Source organism: Natator depressus, chromosome 3, assembly GCF_965152275.1.
Source record: "Natator depressus isolate rNatDep1 chromosome 3, rNatDep2.hap1, whole genome shotgun sequence".
Lineage (NCBI taxonomy): Eukaryota > Metazoa > Chordata > Testudines > Cheloniidae > Natator > Natator depressus.
In genome coordinates, this window is record NC_134236.1 from 113,762,779 (window position 1) to 113,787,035 (window position 24,257).

At 40.6% G+C, this 24,257-nt stretch overlaps 2 protein-coding genes across 8 annotated transcripts in view; both read right to left on the reverse strand.

Moving 5' to 3' along the window:
• KATNA1 (katanin catalytic subunit A1) overlaps window positions 1–5,178 on the reverse strand; it is a 30,441-nt gene extending 25,263 nt beyond the window's left edge. The window contains exon 1 of one of the 2 annotated variants that reach the window (XM_074948590.1): window positions 5,103–5,178. The gene's annotated coding sequence lies outside the window, so the exon portion shown is untranslated. Of the gene's footprint in view, window positions 1–4,913; window positions 4,934–5,102 lie in introns of those variants that run through there. The other variant, XM_074948591.1, reaches the window with a different exon arrangement.
• Window positions 5,179–12,020: 6,842 nt separating this feature from the next.
• The window catches only part of LATS1 (large tumor suppressor kinase 1), a 39,243-nt gene continuing 27,006 nt past the window's right edge, over window positions 12,021–24,257 (reverse strand). For all 6 annotated transcript variants that reach the window (XM_074948599.1, XM_074948601.1, XM_074948600.1 and 3 more), the window contains one exon: window positions 12,021–16,244. In XM_074948599.1, the coding sequence (XP_074804700.1) occupies window positions 15,735–16,244 (510 nt within the window). In that variant the 3' untranslated portion in view covers window positions 12,021–15,734. The remainder of the gene's footprint in view (window positions 16,245–24,257) is intronic.

Sequence of the window (24,257 nt, forward strand, 5' to 3'; positions counted from 1 at the left end):
CAGACAACTGCCTTCCCTATATAAGCCTGATTCATCCATGGAGCCTGTTCCATCCTATGCATTGAATGAGGCAGAGCTCTATAAAAATAGTACATTACTACACAATTAAAGACTATCATAATACATACACACAGGGAGACAAAGTAAGAGTACACAGGCAACATTTAATTCTCATATTTCCTAATTTTCGAACACATGGCTTTGTAACCTTAATATTCTTTTAATGTAATTTAAGGTTATTTTTCTAAAGCCTGGACTAAAGCAGTGGCTCTCAACCTTTCTAGACTACTGTACCCCTTTCAGGAGTCTGATTTGTCTTGCGTACCCCTCAAGTTTCACCTCACTTAATAACTACTTGCTTACAAGGAGCTTATAAGGATCATCCCTGCACTCCACAAATAGCTGCAGAGACAGTGCTATGAATTTGTGGTTCCAGCTCTGAGGCCTATGGAGAGTTCCCTATACAGCATTTTTTTTTTTTTTTTTTTTTAAATATAAAGAGCAGGCCTGTTGACCCAGGCTGCGAGGCTCACGGCCACATGCTCTGTAGATGTACTCAATGATGCCTAGTTCCCTTTCATGGAACACCTAATTTAGATTTTGGAAAAAGGTTTTAACTTAAGTTTTCAGAAGAAATCTATGTAAGGATCTCTTGTTATGTAGGAGAAAATACATAAAGTTCATCAAGGATCACTACAGATATTACCACAGGTTTTAATAGCAATATTCAAGATCAAGCATTTCCACATGTGTCATCCTACCAGATACACCTGTTTGCCTGTCCCATGAATTTTAACTGATGACTAAACCTGCTGAAATAACAAGTTAAGCAAGATGCTACTAAACATTTTAAATCAAGTAATGGCATGTTACTAATGTAGAACTAGGCTTCCAAAATAAAAAGGAAGAAAACTACACCATAGCCATATACAATAAATACAGCGCAGGCATTCTTTAGAAATCTGTGCAGGGGAACAAACAGTTCAACCATATGAGCGTTTTTTCTTCCAAATATGTGGAGTCACAAAGAACAGAGAGGAAACAAAGGAAATGAATGATCCCTTAATGGAAAGAAAAGAAGGCATGGAATGCCTAGCCAGGAAAATGGGGGTAAGAACACAAAAGATGGATGCTGTGCTGGTCTACTAAATGAATTTCCCAAGTTAAAGAAAAATGAAGGAAGTAAACAATGTGCAAAGGAATAAAATAGGCAGAGAATGAGAGTAGGAAGAGAGACAGTTAAATCAGTGGATTTTTGCTTGTTTCAACAAAACTCAAGTGTTTCTCCAGAAGTTATCTGAGGGCTGTCAGTTTAGATGTGGGTGCTAAAGAGGCAACGCTAACAGAATTTAATCGATTTGCTGACCAAGGTTTAGCCTGTAATCAAGGTTATGTCTACACAGCAATTCAAGGTGTGATTGCAGTACAGATAGACAAAACAGCTAAAAATAGGTACATACTCACTTTGCTAGCCTGCTCTGAAGCTTGTGCCACTCCATCTACACTGCCAATTTTATCTGTACTAACATGGGTAAAGATAATACAGGTATGGTGTGCTGCAATCACACCGTGAACTGCAGCGTGGACATAGGATAATTGCCTTAGTAATGTAGGCTAATTTAAAATGCCAAAGCGGCATATAATTTTTCTTTCAAATTTTGTGTCCTAGAGTGTGACAAGTTGTTGTTTTGAGATTGATGATTTTCATAAATACCAATGCATAATACATTCATATTTGCACCACAGTTTTACTATCAATTTTTCTTCATTTATATTGTTGGATAGCACACTGGATCCTAGATATTTAAACTGTGCTTGTTACCATTTTAGTGGAGCACCATATTCTACAATGTCTTTTAAAGAACAAGACTAGATTATGTAAATTAAGTGGACTGTTCAACACTATTTCCTCTTTACCTTTACTGCTATAGAATTAGATAATCGGAAATACATATTGTCTTTCAGAACTGTCCCAGACTGGTTCCATATACAAACAAGCATATGCAAATCTATGACTACACTAAAATAAAGGAAAACTCCTTTATTAGACAAAATATTTTAACTTACGTGTGCACAGTGGCACTAGACGATGATAAAGCAGATAGTCTACATAGTACTTTTATCAATTAGAACCATTCCCCGAATTGTATTCTATGAAGTTATCTACAAACAAAGCCACTACGGTGAAGATGAGTCTGTAAAGTCACCACCAGGCAGGAAACAATGCAAAGAATCCACATTGAATTTTGCCCTCTTAAATGTAATGCTATGCTGAATCCCCAAAAAAGGTTTCAGAATTAAAATAAATTTATTCAGAATACAATGCATAGGATTTCCCAGAGATTACTAATATAGAAATACAATTACAGCTCTTGACAAATCATCCTGTCACTAGCCACAGACTTTAGTCCACTTGCCTCAAGCGCCTGAAGTGCAGCCAGAGTTTGGTGTGTCCAGCAGGGCAAGGGTTTAAGACTCATGGTAATTTAAGATAAAGAATGAGGCTTTGGCATTTGCAATCCCATTGTTAATCCTTGAGATTAAAAGTAGTAGTTCACACATATTAAGGACAAATCATGCTTTTTTTCTCCATAGAAGAGCCCTCAAATAGCCAAATCAGTGTAATTTCACCATACAAGATCTGGGAAGTCTATATAGTGGCTGAACACCCCTTACCTCCCAACACACATACCGAGTTTAATCAAACCCAGTTCCACAATGGTATTCAACATACCATATGAAGCTGGTACGTGGGTGCCTGACTGCTTTATCAACTACTACATGGATCCACCAGCTACTCTATCCACAAACTGTGCGCCACAAGTGGGACAGAGACAGTCCTAGGGCCAGAGTAACATTAATGGAAGAGTTCCAATGCTACAAAGAGGCCTAAGAATTTTTTTTCCACACCCAGAGGAACTTTTCATCACACAACCTGGCTGCTTAGACTGAGCTAGAGCCAGGTTTTTTGGGGCCTTAGGCAGTTTCTATTATTTCAATTTGTTATGCACACTCAGGAAAACCATGGTATCAGTTCACATTCAGAAAGTTTTTTAGCTGGAAGATCAACATTTAAAAAAAAAGTTTAAATTCTGCAGAAAAAACAGATGGAAAGTCCCCTAGTACTCTCTCAACTCATGGGGGTCCTCAATATCAGCAAGTGGATTTGTTAAGTTTGGCAACTGTATCTTTAGTTGCCAACATGGAATATTAGATGTGAAATTAGGTGCATGTGTTTGCTCTGTGCGCTACGTATTCTGGTTCGTGCTTCCATTGTTTTTTTTTCCCCCCAGCCACGTGTGCTTTTCTGAAGTGTGCCAGTGGTTTATTTCCTAATAGATTGAAGTGGTGTGCATCTTTAAAAAAAAAAAAAAAAAAAAAAGTTTATTCTGGAACAGCTTCTCTTATTTTACTAACTGAAAAGGTCTGTGTTTCAAGATTGGTTGCCTAAATGCATGTCAGACCCTCTGAGGTAAGGAAGTAAGCAGCATTCTGTACCGACTCATTTGAAAGACTCAAACTTGACAGGAGAAAATAAAAAAGGACTTCTAACAGACAAGTGCCAAGTCAAAGTTTTTCTATATAAACAAAAGAGTACGTGTGAAATCTAAAATATTAATTCATACTTTATCCAGTGCGGATTAGCCAGTAGGCCAACAGGGCCTGTGCCAGGAGCCCCAGCCAATTGAGCATCCCCACGTCCTGACCCCACTCATTTGGCGCTCCTAGGGAGCATGGTTGGGGAGCAGGGGCTTGCCCTGCTCTGCCTGCTGCTCCCGCCAGGGAGCGGGGCTGGGGCACAGGGGCTTGCCCTGCAATGCCCGCTGCTCCTGCCCGGGAGCAAGGGAAGACCCCGCACCCCAACCCCATTTCCTCAGCAGGAGCACCAGGGGTACTGCAGGTGGAATGGGTAGGGAGGGGCCCCCACTTGCTCTGACCCAGGGCCCCACAAAACTTTTATCCGCCTCTGACTTTATCAGGAAAACGAAAGCACATGTGATAAGGGCTGCACATAGCAAGTTGTCATAAGTATGACTGGTATAGATGTTAACAGCAATTACCGTAGCTACTCACATAGAAAATGCAGTTTGATCACAGTCTTTAAAAAGGTTTTAATAATGTCAGGAATGACAATGGATTGCAGGATGTTATAAAAATTGGGCTGTTTAGAGTGCACAGCTATGGTGGAGAACTTTGAAAAAAGTTAAATTAGCAAATACTTTAATAGCAACTAGCGATGGGGTGGGATATTAAAGGAGCTTTTACTTCACTGTGATCCTTTTTATTGACAGAGGCCTCATTTGAAACTTGCTTACTTATCAAAACGCCTTAATCTGAGATGTGAAATGAGCGAGGCAGGCTAGGAACACTGTCTAGTCTACACAGCCTCAAGAAGCAGTCCAAGACAGACTTTCTTCCATTTGTTTTGTTCTCGGAAGAAAAGAGATTTCCAATTCACACCGAAAACGATTTCCCTAACTGTGTCTCCCCGTCCCGGGTCTCTCAGCCATGACCTCACCACCACCCCAACTCCGGGGGTCGGAGGGAAGAAATCCCCTCTGGGATGACAAGGGAATAACATCGATACATGCTGCATACGCCGATCACCACCCTCACCGGGACACCGGCCCCCGCAGCGCTCCTCTCCCCCAAACCCGACCTAAGGCGCTAGGTCAGCTGCAGCCAGGAGTGGGCACAAAGGCACGAAGTGCCCGACTCGCCTAGGGCCGCCCGCCACGCCTGGATGGGGGGAGGCGGGGGAGAGCTGGAGGCGCCTGCCACGGGGAGAGGAGCGGCCTCCCCGCCGCCCCGGTAAGCCGAGGACCCGCAGCAAGCCCGGCCCCGGCCCCGGCCCCGCGCGCACACACACACACACACACACACACAGCCCCGCCCCATCCGGAGCCCGGCACCTTCCCAGCCCCCGTCGCCTCAGCTCGCGGCGCGGGGAAGAGGGGGGTGGCGACGCAAGCGCCCTGAGGTCCAATGGCAGTTCGGGGATGGGAGCTGAGGAGACCCCGTGGGAGGAACGGCGGGCAGCGGAGCCTCCACAGACCCGGGAGCCCCTGCCGGGCCGGGGCAAGGGACGCGCTGACACTCACCCGCCTCCAGCGCGCTCCGTCAGCTCCGTAACGGCGGCGCTACTCGCGCGCACCCCCCCACCTCGACCCCAGCTCCTCCCACTACCCCGCCCCCGTTCGAAGGCAAATCTGCCTGCGTCATTTCCTGGAAGCCTCGCGCGGTGTGCCCGCCCTTCCCCTGCTGCAGCGTGAGGGCGGGGGAGCCTGGATCGGAGCCCCTGCTTAGGGCTCTGGGAGGGGCTCCGCTGGCAGCGCGTGGCGCGTCCCCCGCCCTTCCCGGGGTCTGCAATCTCCCGTCAGTGGGGAACCTGAGCAGAGAACAACAAACAGTATCTTGGCTCCGCTCGCTCTTGTACTTGTGAATGTGAACGAAAAAGATACTCATAACTGCACGGGCCAGGAATCGAACCCAGGCTTCCTGCATGGTGGGTAAGAAGTCTTATCATTGAACCACCAATGCAAACATAGCTAGAGAATTTAGCAACAGCTCAGTCAGCTGTGTTCTCACCATGCAACTCTTCAAAGCAAGCCCTGGGCAAATCAGTAACAGCTAGCGTCAAGGTTCCTTCCCCATTCTGAACTCTAGGGTACAGAGGTGGGGACCTGCATGAAAGCCTCCTAAGCTTACTTTTACCAGCTTAGGTTAAAACTTCCCCCAAGGTACAAATTATTTTACCCTTTGTCCTTAGACTGCCACTACCACCACCAAACTTCATCTGGGTTTATTGGGAAAACGTTGTTTGGAAACATCTTTCCCCCCAAAAATCCTCCCAACCCTTGCACCCTACTTTTTGGAGAAGGTTTGGTAAAAATCCTCACCAATTTGCATAGGTGACCACAGACCCAAGCCCTTGGATCTTAGAACAATTAAAAAAAAGCATTCAGTTCTTGAAAAGAAACATTTTAATAGAAGAAACAGCAAAAAGAAAAGGATCATCTCTGTGAGATCAGGATGGTAAATACCTTACAGGGTAATTAGATTCAAAACATAGAGAATCCCTCTAGGCAAAACCTTAGGTTACCAAAAAACACACAGACAGGAATATTCATTCTATTCAGCACAGCTATTTTCTCAGCCATTTAAAGAAATCATAATCTAACCCATACCTAGCCAGATTACTTACTAAATTCTAAGACTCCATTCCTGTTCTGTCCCCGGCAAAAGCATCACACAGACCCTTTGATGTTCTCCCTCTTCCCAGCTTTTGAAAGTATCTTGTCTCCTCATTGGTCATTTTGGTCAGGTGCCGGTGAGGTTATCCTAGCTTCTTAACCATTTACAGGTGAAAGGATTTTTTCCTCTGGCCAGGAGGGATTTAAAGGTGGTTAGCCTTCCCTTTATATTTATGATAGCTAGTTTTGGCTGACAGTAAAGTTGTAGTCAGGGCTGGCATTAGCTATTATATTGTCTATAGTGGAAAACGTTTTTGGCATCCATCAATCCCCAAACCATGCAAGCAAAAAAACACCCTCAAAACGAAGGATTCGGCATCCCAAAAAGTGGTGTGTGGGCAGTAGCTCTAGTACTTAAAGCTTTCCCTCATTTTGCTACTGGGCAGTGTTGGGAGACTCAGTTGCTTTAAAGAAATCAATAAATGTCTGCCTGTTACCCTCAGAAACAAACCAAGCTGAACATTTTTAGGTTGAGCAATATGTGTATTTGGACCAAGAAATTAACGTGACCCCAATCAGGAAGGTGAATTCTCGGAAAGAGAGCAAGCAGGTTGGTGTGCATTCAGTTCTTATCAAGGATGTCCTCCAAGGAAAAATCAACAAGGCAACACGTGCCAGCTTCTTCAACTCAACAGTACTGCCAGCAATGTTGTACGGCAGCGAAACATGGGTGCTGAGGAAGACAGAGAAGCAGCAACTGTCTGTAACAGAGAGGGTGATGGAAAGAAGAATTCTGGGAATTTCAATCCGCGACCGAGTCCCCAATGAAGTGATCAGACAGCAGAGTGGAGCGCAGGATATCGTTGTTAAGAGAAGGCATAATCAAATGTGATGGGCAGGGCATATAGTGAGGCTCACTGACAATCGATGGACTGCAGCTGTCACCGAGTGGTACCGATGTCAGGAACTGAAACAACCACTCAGCCAACCTCCAAAGAGATGGGAAGATTTTATCGTGAAAAGACATGGCCGCACACGGAGAAGGAAGGCCAGGATACAAGAAGTGTTGTGATTGGCGCAATCTATTTGAGGACAGAAGGACTGATTGATCAAGGTAATCATATTTTTGCTGACATGGCTTTCACTTGTTCTGCCATTTGTGGCTCAGTTAGGGCAGCTGAGTCTCTTTTAAATGTTTCTGTTTAAAGGGGAACTGTCACTTTAGATTTGGCCTTGACTTCACAAACAGTTGATAAGGGAACACATGCGAACACACACTCTCAGCTCCTTCTAGGACTGGCTTTAGTTTTTTTAAAAAAAGTTTATCCAAGACAAACAAATATTCATACAAAAATACAATGGAATTTTTTTAAAACTATCTTGCAGTGTTTGCCACTGAGCATTCCAGCACTGTGATAGTGCATTAGAACCTAAAAGTGAAATCTATTAGAAAATTACTATAAATCAAAGCAGAACTAAATCCTTTTGATTTCCGGTGGAGTAAGATACATAAACAAATATAAATAATAAAAAGTTGTTTTGAAAATCATTAGCATTACTAATCTACAATATGAGTAATACAAGTAAGAGCATTTGTCTTTTAGATATCACTTTTAACCTGGCAGTGTCCTTTAATCAAGTCAGACTGAATGGCAATAAAATTACATCATAATGGTTTAAATTGTTAAAATTTTTGGAATACATTCTTATTTAGGAAGAAGGGAATTTGAAAAATTATAAGTGTGTGGCACAATAAGAGTCTGAATGTGTGATGTATCCTTTTTACCTTTTCCTCCATTGTTGTTTGGGGGGCAGAATACGTGGAGCCTGAGGTGATGTGCCTTGTTTCCCACTCAAGGTATACCATACAAGCTGTGCCTGCTCTGCACTTTAGGTGAGGAAGTGCAGTTGGAAGTGCTGCATCAAGCTCCATTTGTCCCCGCTACAAGGAATCTTTGTTGGACTCCCTGAAATTGAAGGCCCAGTAGAATAATCTCTACTTTGTTTAAAACTTTTAAGTGATGTTACAAAGTTGTGAGCCATGTTCACACTCCTACTAATCCCCCCCAATTTTTTTTTTGTCCTCCATTTCTTAAATGTAAAGTAATTCTATCATTCTCTGTAGTACAGTACTTCCAGCTTCACTCAGGAGACATAGGACTGGTTGCATTGACTTAGCTAAATGCATACAAACTGATTTAATTAAATCAGTGCAACCCCCTAAAGCAGATATTATTTAAGATACTTATTTAAGATTAAAAGAAAAGGAGTACTTGTGGCACCTTAGAGACTAACCAATTTATTTGAGCATAAGCTTTCGTGAGCTACAGCTCACTTCATCGGATGCATACTGTGGAAAGTATAGAAGATCTTTTTATACACACAAAGCATGAAAAAATGGGTGTTTACCACTACAAAAGGTTTTGTCTCCCCCCACCCCACTCTCCTACTGGTAATAGCTTATCTAAAGTGATCACTCTCCTTACAATGTGTACGATAATCAAGTTGGGCCATTTCCAGCACAAATCCAGGTTTTCTCCCCTCCCCCGCCCCAAACCCACTCTCCTGTTGGTAATAGCTATTACCAACAGGAGAGTGGGGGGGGGGACCTAGATTTGTGCTGGAAATGGCCCAACTTGATTATCATACACATTGTAAGGAGAATGATCACTTTAAATAAGCTATTACCAGCAGGAGAGTGGGGTGGGGGAGAGACAAAACCTTTTGTAGTGGTAAACACCCATTTTTTCATGCTTTGTGTGTATAAAAAGATCTTCTATACTTTCCACAGTATGCATCCGATGAAGTGAGCTGTAGCTCACGAAAGCTTATGCTCAAATAAATTGGTTAGTCTCTAAGGTGCCACAAGTACTCCTTTTCTTTTTGCGAATACAGACTAACACAGCTGTTACTCGGAAACCTTATTTAAGATTGAGTGCTATACTTTGATTTTGCTTGAGCTAAGTTTCTAACCAATTTAAATCTAAATAAGTGCTTGAAATATGCATAGACAGGACTCTGCTAAAGTTGCAGTCAGGAGCTGTCAGGCTTCCCTCCCCACTCTGAACTCTAGGGTACAGATGTGGGGACCCGCAGGAAAGACCCCCTAAGCTTATTTCTACCAGCTTAGGTTAAAACTTCCCCAAGGCACAAATTCTTTGCCCTTGGAGGGTACGCTGCCACCACCAAGTGATTTAACAAAGAATCTGGGAAAAGAACACTTAAGAGTTCCTATTCCCCCAAAATATCCCCCCAAGCCCTTACACCCCCTTTCCCGGGGAGGCTTGAGAATAATATCCTAACCAATTTGTTACAAAGTGATCACAGACCCAAACCCCTGGGTCTTAGGACAATAGAGAAATCAATCAGGTTCTTAAAAGAAGAATTTTATTTAAAGAAAAGGTAAAAATGTCACCTCTGTAAAATCAGGACGGAAGATAACTTTCCAGGGTAACAAAAATTTCACAAACACAGAGGAACTCCCTTTAGGCTTAGTTCAAAGTTACAAAAAACAGGAATAAACCTCCCTCTAGCAAAGGGAAAATATACAAGCTAAAACAAAAGATAATCTAACACACCTTGCCTGGCTTTACTTACTATTTTTGTAATATTAGAGACTGGCTCAGGATTGGTTTATAGGAGGAGGAGTTTTCTGACCTGATGCTTCTCTGCTTCCCAAGAGAACACCCTCAAACAAAGCCTCCCCCCCAGATTTGAAAGTATCTTCTTTCCCCATTGGCCCTTTTGGTCAGGTGCCAAACAGGTTATTTGAGCTTCTTAACCCCTTACAGATAAGGAGGAATTCTAGGCTACCCTTAGCTGTATGGTTATGACAAGAGCAAGGGTGCTCTGTTGCCTTTAGCAACCCCCTGGCCATTCTCCAGTTTCTTTACATGCCAGTTGAAATTATTTTTTTAGAATAAAACATTTCAAAACCATTTTTTATTCAAATACATATTTCAGAGCAGAGCCATTATATTTCTCTCTTCTGCTGGATTTCTTCACTAAGATATGCAAGACCAGCACAAAGCACCTCTCAAATTAATGGAAGGAACCTGTGTGAGGGTTTGGGAATGTCATTTTATGAATTCCATTTTGTTTTCATAGAATCATAGATTAGGGTTGGAAGAGACCTCAGGTCGTCATCTAGTCCAACCCACTGCTCAAAGCAGGACCAACCTCAACTAAATTATCCCAGCCAGGGCTTTGTCAAGCAAGCCTTAAAAATCTCTTAAGGATGGAGATTCCACCACCTCCCTAAGTAACCCATTCCAGTGCTTCACCACTCTCCTGGTGAAATTGTGTTTCCTAATATCCAACCTAGACCTCCCCCACTGCAACTTCAGACCATTAGTTTTTGTCCTGTCATCTGCCACCACGAACAACAGCCTAGCTCCATCCTTTGGCACCCCCCTTCAGGTAGTTGAAGGCTACTATCAAATCCCCCCTCCCTCTTCTGCAAACTAAATAAGCCCAGTTCCCTCAGCCTTTCCTCATAAGTGAGGTGCTCCAACCACCTAATCATTTTCTTTGCTCTCTGCTGGACCCTCTCCAATTTGTCCATATCCTTTCTATACGGGGAGGGGGGTTGCAAACCTGCATTGTGGAGCAGAACTTCCAGTTTGTGTATGGACCTACATTGTCAAGAGCCTGTTTAAACTGATATACGCATAGCCAAAGGTGATGCATAACAAGGCTGGAGAAGGAAGCTTTCCTCACCTTGGAGATCTAATACAGGCTGACCCATCCAGACTGACCTTAAGGACTACTGACTTGCTAATGATGTGTCTTGGTTGACCAGGCCCTCCTTGTGAACCACAAAGCGTTAGTAGGTGAGCCTAGTTGGAACAGGGGATCTCATGGTGGGGCTTAGGACCAAGTCGATGTATAGGTAAGTAAGTAAGAGGGCTTGTGGGTAGGGGGCTAACTACCACCAGCAGCAAGGACTTGCTGCACTGGAGACATGGGAGTCTTCACATACCCTGAACATGGACAGATTTCAGAACCAAACCAGAGGGGTGACATCAGCCTAAGTGAGGATTTCCATTTAGATGCTTGTTGTTTTTCCCATAGATGTGTAAATCTTTTATGCTTCTGAGAGTAAAATGTGTATATGTTTAAAAAGTTCCTTTGCAGAGCCTCTGTGTTTCTGTCGCATGGTCCCTGCAGAGTTTACCAGCCACTCAAGAACATCAAAACTATCACTATATTTTATTTCAAGCCCAAGAGATCTAACTCTAGTAGAGAAGCTAGCATGTAACATACCGCTTTGGTAAAGCATGGATTTATGCTCCTGTTTTCATTTTTAGATATGCACTTTAAGCTGAAGCCTATTAAAGAAAAAGTCAATGTCCTATATTTGGATAGCATTCTTATGCTAGAAATGGATTTCATAATTTAAGAACTGCGCTTCCTCTAGATCTCCAAGAAAAGCAATAATTTATGAAGTTAGTTGTCCATGATGTACAGTCTATACAGACTGTGTACCCATTCATTGTCTGCTGAATAAGTAGATCCTGAGCAGGGCTATTTTAATCATTTGATGGTGGAAGTGGGAGAAAGAAGAGTGACATAAATTACAATTGTGTGACTTGAGTTACAGAACTTCTAGAATACAGATCAAACTATGTCCAATTACAGCTAACAACATCATTGCTGTTAACTGCATAATGATGTATTAGTTCACCAGTTCTGAGCTGTTATGCCATTTGCACAGATTTAAGAGAACAGAGGAAGACGAACAACTTTTGAACAAAATTTAAAATTTTAACTTGTATTTGATTAGTAGAACCAGAATTTACCATTTATAAGGAAAAAGATTTACTGTACTTTATTCTTTATTATCCCAGCAGATATTACACTAGAGAAACTGATTTTGAGAAAATGAAACATTCATAAAACAGTTATAGGGAATGTCACTGATTACCAACAGCTGTTACATTCAGAAGTATGCAAAGAGGATTTATATGGTCTACGAAGGCTGCAATTCCTTCTCTTAATCTAGTGTCATTTTATAAAATTGTAGTGTTTTGTCAGCAGAACATTTATCATACAAAAGACATATATACACACGCAAAACAATAGTAAACTTGATTAGTGCCTTTGCTCAAAAGCATATTAAGGCACTCATAACATTTTTACCATTAGGTTGACTGAAATTTGTTCTCTCTGTGCTTTGGTTGAATTAAAGCAAACAGATTAAATGTCTGATTTTAAATACCAATAACATTTGGAACAGAGTCTTATGGTATGTAGGGTAACAACAGCAGCATCATCTAAGAACCCACCCACTGCATTAGCTAATAACTAAACAAAATTAAGTCCAAATAAATCATACCCACTGTCAGCTTTGCAATTAGCAACAGCAGAAGATTTTTTTAAGTCAGTCTCAAAATGACTTTCTAGTCATACATTCTATTGATTCTATTAGAAATATGAAGATAGAAAAGATACAGCAAGAGGGCCTGCCCTAGGATAGAATATAATTGAATAATACATCAGAACAGTATTTACAATAGTTACATGATTACAGAACATTTTATAAATACAATTTATATGTATACATGAGGCAAAAAAAGACAGTCACTCATTTTAATTCTTTACAATTGAAAATATTTTCAAGAAGTCCAAACTAAAACTGTGATTATACAGTCTCACAGCTGCTGGTTATAAGTATCTCTCCTCTGTTGTCAATATAAACTAGTCCGATCAAAGATCAATCTGAATTTCAATGCCCCAGAAGATTCTAGAGCAAAATTTATGAAGGACTGAAATATCAATATTGTAAACAGTAGACACTAAGGGTTACAACAACATGTCCTGGATCCATGTTTGGAACTACTTCTGTAGTCAATGGGAATTTCACACATGGGCACAGGGAAATACATTGGAGAGCTGAGATAAACAATTGTGTTATGAGGATATTTTCTGTTCTTCCAGAGCAGGACTTAGCGCTGTAATGCACTGGGAGATCCAGGAGAGAAATACATGTATGGAGTACTGCAGCATTTGGACTGCAAACTTCAGAAATTAGGAGAATCAGAAATTTAATGGTAGATAATAGAAAAACTTGAAATACTACCAGTTTCTCAGGACACATATGTAAGTGTTTCAAAATGGCAGAGCGGTATCTCATATTTCAGTACATGCATATTAGCTTAAAATACTCAATTATTTTGGTTTAATAGCAATTCCTGTTGGATTTAACTTCCTTATGTAAAATGGAAGTGCCTTGGAAAGGACATCTTTCTTCAGCTAAACCCATCACTGTTTGGCTAAGACCAATCACAAGTCTAGATCCTGATGGACTGGGAAAGGAGAAATATGCTCAGATAATCAATTATAAAAATTGTATTTGTAATTAAAAGGTGACATTGTCTAAGGAAGTTTTATTTATCACATGCCCACAAATAACGCTCACTTGATTAAATTGGTTTTAACCAGTAATATGTTACACTTTACTGCAGGACAAGTAAAGGAGATTAAAACTGCCAGTTTTACTGGGACACTTACCAACATGATGAATGGAGACAGTCCTTTAAAAGATTACTTACTGTGAAATAAAGCCTATTTTTACAAACAAAAATAAAAAGCTGAAGTATTTATATATTGCATCCATTTTATAATGTTGAAGCTAAACATTATAGATCTTAGAAATGTTGAGACAGAACAGCTTTCTTTAAGATAGGCACACAGGTCTTGAATTGTGTTTTACTGATTCAAGTCCTATTGAGACTATAGAGAAATAGCTATTTTTTTATTATAAGGAATGGATATTTTTACATAAATATCTTTTCACCATGATAGATGCTTCAGAACAGAAAGATAAGTGAATATCCTTAAAGAAACAGGACTCTCCTCTTAAAATTATTTTTAAAAGACATTTATCATGATAGCACCATAGTGATACTGCATGTACTCCTTACACTGCTGTGATACCAGCTCTGAGTGTGGTTTCATGATGCTTAGGGAGCAAGAATTCTAGTATAATGGCCTGGATGATCAGAGTAAACAAGAGGCACTGATGTTAAACATTTCTGATTGATATTAACACACAGGACTTCAATCCAGGAGTGGGGAAACTGTGGTTGTTTAAAAGTATGTTTAAATTTGGTTTTTGTTTTTTAAAACAACCTGCATTTCCCTGTCCCTCAAAAAAACTGCTGGCTATCGGATGGATGGGCATTACTCTTTCTTCCCACACCTGAAACAACTGCTGATCTTGTGAGTGGGACAGCTGTTTAGTGGTGTGTTCCCCTCTGAGCATCACAAAAGGCTTATTAATTTTGCATCTTAAGGCTGTGACACTAGAACTTCTGCTTAGCTGCTGCTTGAACACCATGAAACCAGTATTCAGAATTACATGTATCTGCTATCGCAGTATCAAATACCACAGAGGTGAATCTGCTTTGAATTAAGCTGTGAATGACAGAACACCAGAAATGTAAAAAGGGGGAAACAAACAGCTTAACTTGTTTGTTCCCAGGTACACGCACAGCAGTGTTTCCAACTGGTTAAGGTTTAACACACAAAACTGGTCTTTGCAGCACAAAAGCCTAATGAAAGCCATGTATCATACTCTCAATCCTTCCTCATAACCAGCTGAAAGGCTGGAGCAAGAAATAGAACCATTTTAAAAACAATTTTTCAAGCTATAATTTTCTGATTGGAGCAGAGTTTGAGACACAGTGCAGTTTGGCTTCCGTCAAAAAATGAAGTTGGAGCAGATTTCAGTCTTTTTTTTTCTAAAGCTTCATTCCTCCCACATCTTTAAGAGGGGCTGACAGGGAGAGAGCTAAATTGCTGCTAAGTAAATACTATTACTGGTTTTAGTTATAAATCTAGTTATAACTTTCAATATAATTTTAAGTTAAATATAAATAAAAACCCTAAGATTTTTTTTTAAACCATTTATAGTCACATTACAACAGAGACTGATGTTTCCCATTTTCAAAGCTGTATACTATGCAGTTACTGTACTGACTGGGAATTACTTATCAAACAAGCTTAATTTTGCTAACAATGGAGCCTGATATTGTGGGAAGCCACAGTATAGCAGCCTTGTATCAGAGAGGTATCAGATAGTTTTGTAAGTGTATGATAAGATTTCTATTTGGTCAAAGCAAGGCAGAACTGTTTAAGTCTGGAACAAAGATTTTTAAAAAAAATTTAGCCTATGTACAAATAGATAACATTTCCTTTTAAGAAATCACTATTTCCTATATTGAGTACTTAAAGTACAAAGAACTGATCATAAAACTCAGTTCATAATTTATTTGTCCTAACATCAGTTCTTTTCTAAATGAATGATTAATAATGCTGGAATAAATTAATGTTTTAAAATTATTTCCCTGCATTTTGGGGAAACAAAATGTACAGAAAGCAAAAATACAGAACTCTGGGATAATGGTAATTTTTTTTCTTCTAATAAAAGTATGCATATATTTACCCAAGCAATCTTCTGTTAATTCTCTTATCACAGGGGATTTTTGAAAAATCCCAACTTCAAAACACACAGTTCAACTATCTTCAACTTCTCTGCTAAACATAAACTAGATCACGATTTTGAACCCCTTTGCCTGCCTGCTCATCATCATCATCTGATTGCTGCTCCAAGTTTTGTGGATTATTATATTCATATTCAATGGGTTTTGGGTAGTTGTAAGGGTAGCCATTGTCATCAAAAAACCTTCGAAATGTGAACTCATAAAAAGCATGTTCAGGATGTTTCCCATTTTTGTACCACCCATTAAGTGTGTCATTTACATTCCCGTCCTTATCATCATCACACCATAACTTATCTGGATCAACTGGGTCAAAATTGGATGTGTCTGTGGGATGTGTAATTTTAGGAACATATGAAGCAGTCTGCTGTCGTAGATCACTTGAAAAATCAATAGCTTTAAAAAATGGATGAGCTTTTATTTCATCTGTACCATTCTTGCCTAAGCGGTCTTCTGGCCCTCGGCAGAGTTTGATAATAAGGTCAGAAGCCTCTGGAGTCAGCTTAGCTTGAGGTGGAATGTGAAGAGCTGTTTGCCAATTTATAACCTTTAAAAAGAAAGTGTAAAAAGATCATAAAATAAAGTTAGTACAAGTGTGTACAAGTCTATCTGTGAAGAGCTGGGGCAGCACACAGAGGGAACACGCATGCAGCCAACTGTTATCATCGAACAAGAGCAGAGCACCACACCGGTAGCTGCTGACAACACAAGCCTTAAGAGATGAAGACATTTGTTTTCCTACAGCCAAATGCAAGGTAGTTCATCTAGGAACAAAGAATGTAGGTCACAATTACAGGATGGGGGGGGACTGCATTTTGGAAGGCAGTGTCTCTGAAAAGGACTTCGAGGTCATGATAGATAACTAATAGAACATGAGCTCCCAATTTGATGCTATGACTGAGGGCAAGTCTACACTTAAAATGCTGCATAAGCTGCACCGATGCAACTGTGCCCCTGTAGTGCTTTAATGACGACACTAAGCCGATGGGAGAGAGCTCAACTGTCGACATAGTTAATCCACCTCCCTGAGAGATGGTAGCTATGTTGGCAGGAGAAGCTCTCCTGCTGACATAGCATTGTCTACGGAAGGTGGTTAGGTCAGTGTAACTACATCACTCAGGGGAGTGAAAAATCCACGACCCTGTCCTGAGTGATGTAGTTCTATTGATATAGGTCTGTAGTATAGACCAGATCTAAGAAAACTAATGGGACACTTGGATGCATAAGCAGGGGAATATTGAGAAGTAAGGTGGTATTACCACTGTATATGGCATTAGAGAGGCTATTACTGGAATACTGTGTCCAGTTCTCATGTACACACTTTAAAAAGGATGCTGACCAACTGGAAAGGGTTCAGAAAAGAGCAACAAGGATTAAAGGTCTAGAAAGCCCGTCCTACAGTGAGAGACTATAGAAACGTAATTTATTTACTTTATCCAACAGAAAATTAAAAGATGGCTCGATCACAGTCTGCAAGAACCTACATGGGGAGAAGACTTTGATAGCAGAGAGCTCTTTAATGTAGCAGAAAAAGGCATTCAGAGATCCAAGGTATAGAAGCTGAAGCTGGACAAGTGCAACTAGAAATAAGGTGCAAAGTTTAACAGTGAGGGTAATGAAATGGAACAACTCACCTAAGAATATGGTGGATTTTTACCCTTGAAGTTTTTAAATCAAAATTGGATGTCTTTCTAAAAAATATGCTATAGCTCAATCAGAAGTTATGGGCTTGACATAGGAATTACTAGATGAAATTTGATGGCCTGTTATTCCTACCAGCACTACAATGCTTACAGATGTTTGTCAATGCCAGTGATCACATTAGATGATTATAATGATCCCCTCTCATCCTATAAATAAATAAATCTATGAACATATTTTCTCACAGGAGGCATAAGACAGAATCTGGAAAGACCAGGAGATTCTATATGGTAATATCTGGCTAAACTTTCTGATGTCATCTAATGTTTCTCTTTTGTAACTAAGATTTCTAAGGGTCTCACAAGGGCCTAGAAATAGGACTGTATTATCTTCTAAATCTTATCAATATTTTCTCTAATGGACTTCAAAATAAAAATATATAATTTTAGTCATTCAGGATTGAATCTAGGTGTGTTATGTGACTGTTACCATTCTTGAAGAATATGCTATTCACTGGTCTTAAGTTCTGGAAGAAGGTAAGAGAAAAAGATAACTATCTGGTTGTGACGGGATGCACCAGGCCTTCGTAGCCTCTCTAGAGCCCACACTTCTCCGTTACACCCTGCCCTAGGAAGCAGCAAGGTGTAAGGAAAAGAGCAACAAAGGTGGGTCCTCCAGGCCTACCTAGAAAGACTTCACTGGAGCACTCATCCTAAAAGCTAGTGACACCAGGTCCTTCAAGGGCTAGTGACAGCCAATCAGAGCTCAGCAGGCTCAGATAAAGGCGCTGCAGGGTCTTAGCAGTTCAGTTTGCCCTCATATCATGTGTGGGGAAAATCATGGTAAAAAATTATACCAGTGGAATAGTTGGAGAAAAATGACATTATAAACAGCACTAACTGGTTTTATAAAAGGAAGATGCATGGTTGAACATATATAGTGAGACTAGAAATGGAAGTACAAAAAATCAAAGAACTAAGAACTTTATGATATCTGTCTTCCTGGACATTGAAAAAGAATATGACATACTATGGAGGGAAGGCCTCCAATATAAATTAGCCAAAACTGAAATAAAAGGGAGAATGTTTTGGTGGCTAAGGGACTTTTCAAGTGATGGAACTATAAAGGTAAAAGTGGGAACAGCTTTATCAAAAACCTACATGCTTACACATGGAACTCCACAAGGGAGTATTATTAGCTCTCTTTTGTTTTCCATTATGATAAATAACTTCCCAGAAATTGTGCAGATGGGAATAGGTATTTCCCTTTTCACAGATGACTGTGCTATATGGACGAAGCATGAAGACTAAAAGTAGCCATATGAAAAACAAATGAAGCACTCCGGAGAATTTCCAAGTGGGGAAGTGATTAGGGATTTAAATTCTCACTTGCAAAAAACTAAGGGAATGCTTTCAACCAGGAAGGGAAAAAGGGAAGACTGGGATTTATTTCTTTATGGTGGGGAGAAAAAAAAACCACATTCAAAAGCGTAGGTTCTTAGGAGTAGTATTTGTTATTAAATTAATTTGGAAAGGTCACATAGATAATCATACAAATGTATAGAAGTAGGATGAACTTACATAAAAAACCATAGCTGGAAACAAATGGGGTGCAGATAAGAAGGTACTGATGATGATGTACTGAGCATTGATAAGACCAGTTTTAGACTACAGATGCCAAGCTTTTGGTTCAGCCTCAAAAACAAACTCTTAGAAACTTGGAACTGCTGGCACAACATCATCATCATTAGTGTGTGTGCTGCAAACAGCCACTGCGGAAGCACCTATCTAAGGATGAAACTATTAGCTCTAACCTTTCAGGCTAAGGTAAAAGGGAATCATGACAATGGAAGTACACAACTGATTTACAAGTATTACTAAGAGCTTAGTAGACAAAGTGATATGGATTGCCACAGACTGCCTCATACTCATCGTCAGTCAGTCAACCAACCATCCGTTATCACTGTTCCCATTACACCTCTGGCATTTAGGGCAGCAACGAAGCTCCTCCATTCCTGTCTGTTTCTGGCAAATCTTTCAATGGTTCCCCAGTTGTGCCCCAGGGTTTTTCAGCTCTGCTTCTACAGCTCTTCGCCCATGTTGTTTTCGTGCAGCCTTGTTTTTGCTTGCCTTCAGGTGTCCATCTTACTGCTAAAACACATGGCCAATCCATCTCCAAAGCCTCCTGGGAATGATGGTGTCATATTTTCTTGGCTGCACCGTGTGATCTTCGTTTGAGATTGTTCTGGGCCAAAAGATAGAGGATTTTTCTGAGGTAGGCTGTATGGAATGAAGACAGTTTGGACATGTCATACTCTCTCATTTCCCCAGCATTCTGCACTATAAAGTAGTGTTGAAAGTACACAGCTCTGATAAATCTCGAGTTTGGTTTTGGTGCTGTATTTTAATGATTTCCAGACTGTATTTAAGCTCCTGAAGGTGTTCCTGGCTTCACTGATTCTGTTCCAGATATCCTGGCTTGTTCCAGCCTCCTGGCTGATGGTGTTTTTACATTGGTGAGAACATGATCCTCTATCCGTACTGGTAATGGTGAGACAATATTAAAGGTCACAATATCGGTCTTATTGCGGTTGATTTTCAGTCAAATTCGCTGGCTGAATGTGTTGAGTCTAGTTTTTTCTTGTATATGGGGTTGGGTATGTGATGGAGTGAGATCATCTGCGAAGTCTCTGTCTTCAAGGGAGGAGAAGGATGTCTATTTAATGCCTCTTGGCATGTCTTCTGTTGTACACTGCATTACCCAGTCAATGGTAATGTTGAAGAGGATTGTAAACATGACTCACCCCGATGTACTCCTGTTCTGACTTCAAAACTGAGCTCACTGTGATCAACATTGCATGTAAAGTTGGAATAGAAGCTTTTGATTATGTTGATTATATGGAGAGGGATTCAATATGCCCTCCGAATTCACCATAGGCTGGTCCTGTGAATGCTATCAAAACCCTTCTCAAAGTCTATTAAGTTTATGTAGAGTTGCCGTTCCAAGCATTGTTCTGTTATGTTTCATAGAGTTAAGATCTGATCTGTGCATCCATGCCCTTTCCAAAAACCAGCTTGCTCTTGTCTGAGAATACTATCAACTGCCTCTGATATATGCTGGATTATGATCTTGCACAATACCTTGCTTTGCACAGATAAAAATGTTATACCATGCCAGTTATTACAATCCCTAACAGTTCCTTTCTTTGGTATCTTCACTATAACACCTATTGGTCTGCTCATCTGGCACTTTTTCCCTTTCCCAAACTGACATAAACAGAAGGACCAGGATAGATGCTGCTAACTCAGGATTTACCTTGAACAATTCTGCATTCAAGTTATCCTTGCCAGGAGCTTTCCCATTTTTTAAGGAGTTGATGGCTTCAATCTCTTCCTTAGTTGGGGTGTCTGTATTGATATCAAGATCTTCTGCCTCCTGGATGTTTGCTTCCTCTTTAGGTGGCTCCCTGCTCAGCAATTCTTTGAAATGCTCTGTCCAGTACATTTCTTGTTCTTTTTCTGGTGCCAATAGGTGGCCTTGTTAGTCCCCGATGAGAGTGTTTGTTGGTGTCTGCCGTTTACCACGGATAAGCCATGTAGACAGTTCCTTGTTCACCACAAACAGCTGAATCCTCTGCTTGTGTTGCCAGATCATCAATATAATGTCATTTGTCCGCTCTCACAAGGCATTTGACCTCCCGGTGTGCCTTGCTATACCGCTGGTGGTATTTGTCTTTTAGCTTCTGGGATTTTGTGTCTAAAGCTTGTTTTCTTCAGGGCTCATCTGGTTTCTATGGCATTCCATGTGCTTGGAGTAATCCACACCTTTCTTCTCTTCTGCCTGTAGTCTAGACAGGTTTCACTGCTCCGTTTATAAATTGTTGTTACTTTGTCCCACTTTTTGTTGATCTCATCTGCATTCCCCTCCTCTTGACTGTATGCAAGTGCCTGAAACCGGTTCTTTAACTGCAGAACGAAGGCTTTCTGTATTTCAGGGGACTTTAGCTTGTCAACGTCATAACGTCTATGTCCCTTGTTTGGTGGACCCACACTTCTCAGTTTTAGCTTGATGGAGGCTGTCACAAAGTGTGGTCACTGCCAACATCTGCTCCCCTTCTCACTTTCACACGTGTCAGTGAGTGTCACCATTTGTCAATGATCATCATATCGTCAATCTGCTTCTTATGTCTGCCATTTGGAGAACACCATGTCAGCTTGTGAATTTCACAATGTTGAAATAGGGTTCAGCCAATGACTAGGTCATTCATATTGCAGAAATCAACAACTCTCTCCGTTTTCATTGATGATGCCACACCATGTCTTATCATTGCTCTGTCGTTGTTTGCGTTGTCCTTACTGACCTTGGCATTCAGGTTTCCCATGACAATAGGTCGTGGCATGGTCCTCTCTCTAACTCTGCCTGTAATGCAAGGTAGAATTTGTCCTTTGCTTTTTCATCACTGTCATGTCAGAGCATAGCACTGAATCAGGGTGATATTATTGTGTTTCCCTTTCAGTCTAGCTCTCATAAGTCTGCTGCTGATGGACTTCCACTCAAGCAGGAAACGCTCCACTCCCTTCTTCAAAAGGATGGCAACACCCTTTTGGTGCTGTCCATCATTCTGTCCAGAATACAGCAAAGTTTCATCCTAGGCTGTTAATCTTCCTGATCCCATCCATCTGCTTTTACTGACACCCAGAATTTGTAAGCTGTAGCATCTCATCTCTGCTGTGACCTGAGCTAGCTTCCGTTTTGTAAATTGTCCATATGTTCCAAAAACCAAGTTTGGTTTTTGTCTTGGTGTTGAGCACTTTAGTCTTCATGCCAGTGGCTTCCTTTTGACTTTCAGCACTGCCAGTCATACAGATCACTGACTTCTGCAGGCCATCACACAGTAATGGTTAATTTCTCCGCCACTGTTTCCATAACATATTTTGTTTTGTTTTTACCAGATAGGGTCGTTAGCCCTGTGCCTAACCCCTAACCTGGAGGACCAGGGTGTCTTCATACTCTCAGGATCAAAAAAAAATCGTTAAAGGAGACATATAAAAATAAAAAAACAGAACTAAAAGTTTTTAGTTACAGGAAATGAGATTTCAGCTAGACAGTTATTCCTCCATTGGTGGATTTGGAATTGTTTGGGAAAAAAGAAAAAAAAAACGAGGGAAGGAAACAACCCACACATTATGACCAATGAAATTTCTGAACTTATTTATGAAAAACGGGGCCAGCTTTCCCAAGTTTCTACAGATGACAACACTGGGTAGAGTAGTAGTTGCGGTCCTAGTTTTGGAATCCAGAAATCTAAAAGGCTATTGAATTATGTGAATGTACTGATGGCTGAACTAATGGGAATAATGTTGGCACTAACCTGGGTAGGAGATGAGTGACCTACTGCAGCTGTAATTTTATCTGATTCCTTGTCAGGTATTAGGACACTCAGAACAGGGACTTCAGAAAGCAGAAATGACATAAGTGAATAACGTTCCTAACTATGGAAATAATGCAAGCAGGTAGCTGTGTAACAACAGAATGGGTTCCATCACATATCGGAATACCTGGAAATGAGATGGCTGACAAAGAAGCAAGATAAGCTCTAAAAAAATGAGGTGGATATTAAGATACCCATAAGTTGATAAGAATTTAAAAGTGTGATCACAAAGGAGCTTGCGGAGGAATGGCAAGAATTATGGACTAAGGTTTTATGATATATGCTTAAAAAAAAAATCAAAGATCCTACACTCCAGTCATGACAGAAAAAAGCAAAAGTAGAGATTTTTAGAGAGTTAACAGGTCATTGTGTCTTAAATGATAAGGTAAACTTATTAAAGACACTTAAAAAGACAGACTGTACTTTGTGCAAAACCAAAGAAACTGCTGACCATATTCTATGGCACTGTGTGCAATATTCTATGGAAAGAAAGTTTCTTTATGAAAAATTGAGACAACTTGGAATCAAAGATTTTTCCCTAAAGGGGAACATCAGGGAAATGGAATTGTGCACACACAAAAAAGCCTTGCTGCATTTTCTTAAGGTTACTAGACTGAGTCAAAGGATATTAAGAAAAAAGTTGGCCTAAAAACGAAAGAAGAAAGTGGCTGTCATAGCCTTGTATGAGACTGCTGTGCCAAAAAACAAAAAAAAAAGACAAACAGACAGAAGTTCAGTTCTTGGGACCTGGAAAGGAAGGGTGCTCCTCTCTGGACAAAGGAAATTGAGGGATAGCCGGATTGTTTTCTGGCTGCAATTTTGCACAGCTGGATTTGCAGGGAGAGAGAGGACCTAAGAACCACAACTCTGAGATAAAGGTGAAACTAAAGGGGGCAAGTAGGAAAAGGTGCAGGGAAGAAGCAGCAATGAATTGAATCAAGCCGTAAGTGGCTACTGTTTTTAGGATCCCTGGGCTAGAACCCAGAGTAGTGGGTGGGTGTGACTGAATACATCTCTGTGTTCATACTCTAAGCACTAGTGTAATAATCTTTGTACAAGGTACGCCTTGTAAGGTATCATTTGAAAACTCAATTTGCTGGTCAATATTGTCTTGATAAAATGTGTGTGTTATAACTTAACATAGTGTTATGATTCCCCTGTATGATGTTATTAACACATGTTCCAAACCTCACAGCCCTGCCCGGCCACAAGTTAGGTCTGTCCGAAACAAAGGAAGGAATGTGTGCGTGCCTTTGTTTGCATTTAAGCAGTAAACAGTGTCATCAACCAGGAAGGGAAAACAAAGGAAGTTCAAACAGGTGGAAAAAAAAAAACCCAACAAGGAACATCCTTCCACATAGACTCTTTGTCTCCTGGTTCTCAGCTGCAAATGTTTTTTTAAGAAGGGGGCTGAAACTATAAAAAGGAGGGACACACACACCAAGGGACCCCTCTTTCTCTCCCTGCCCGTCGCCTCCTCCGCAACTG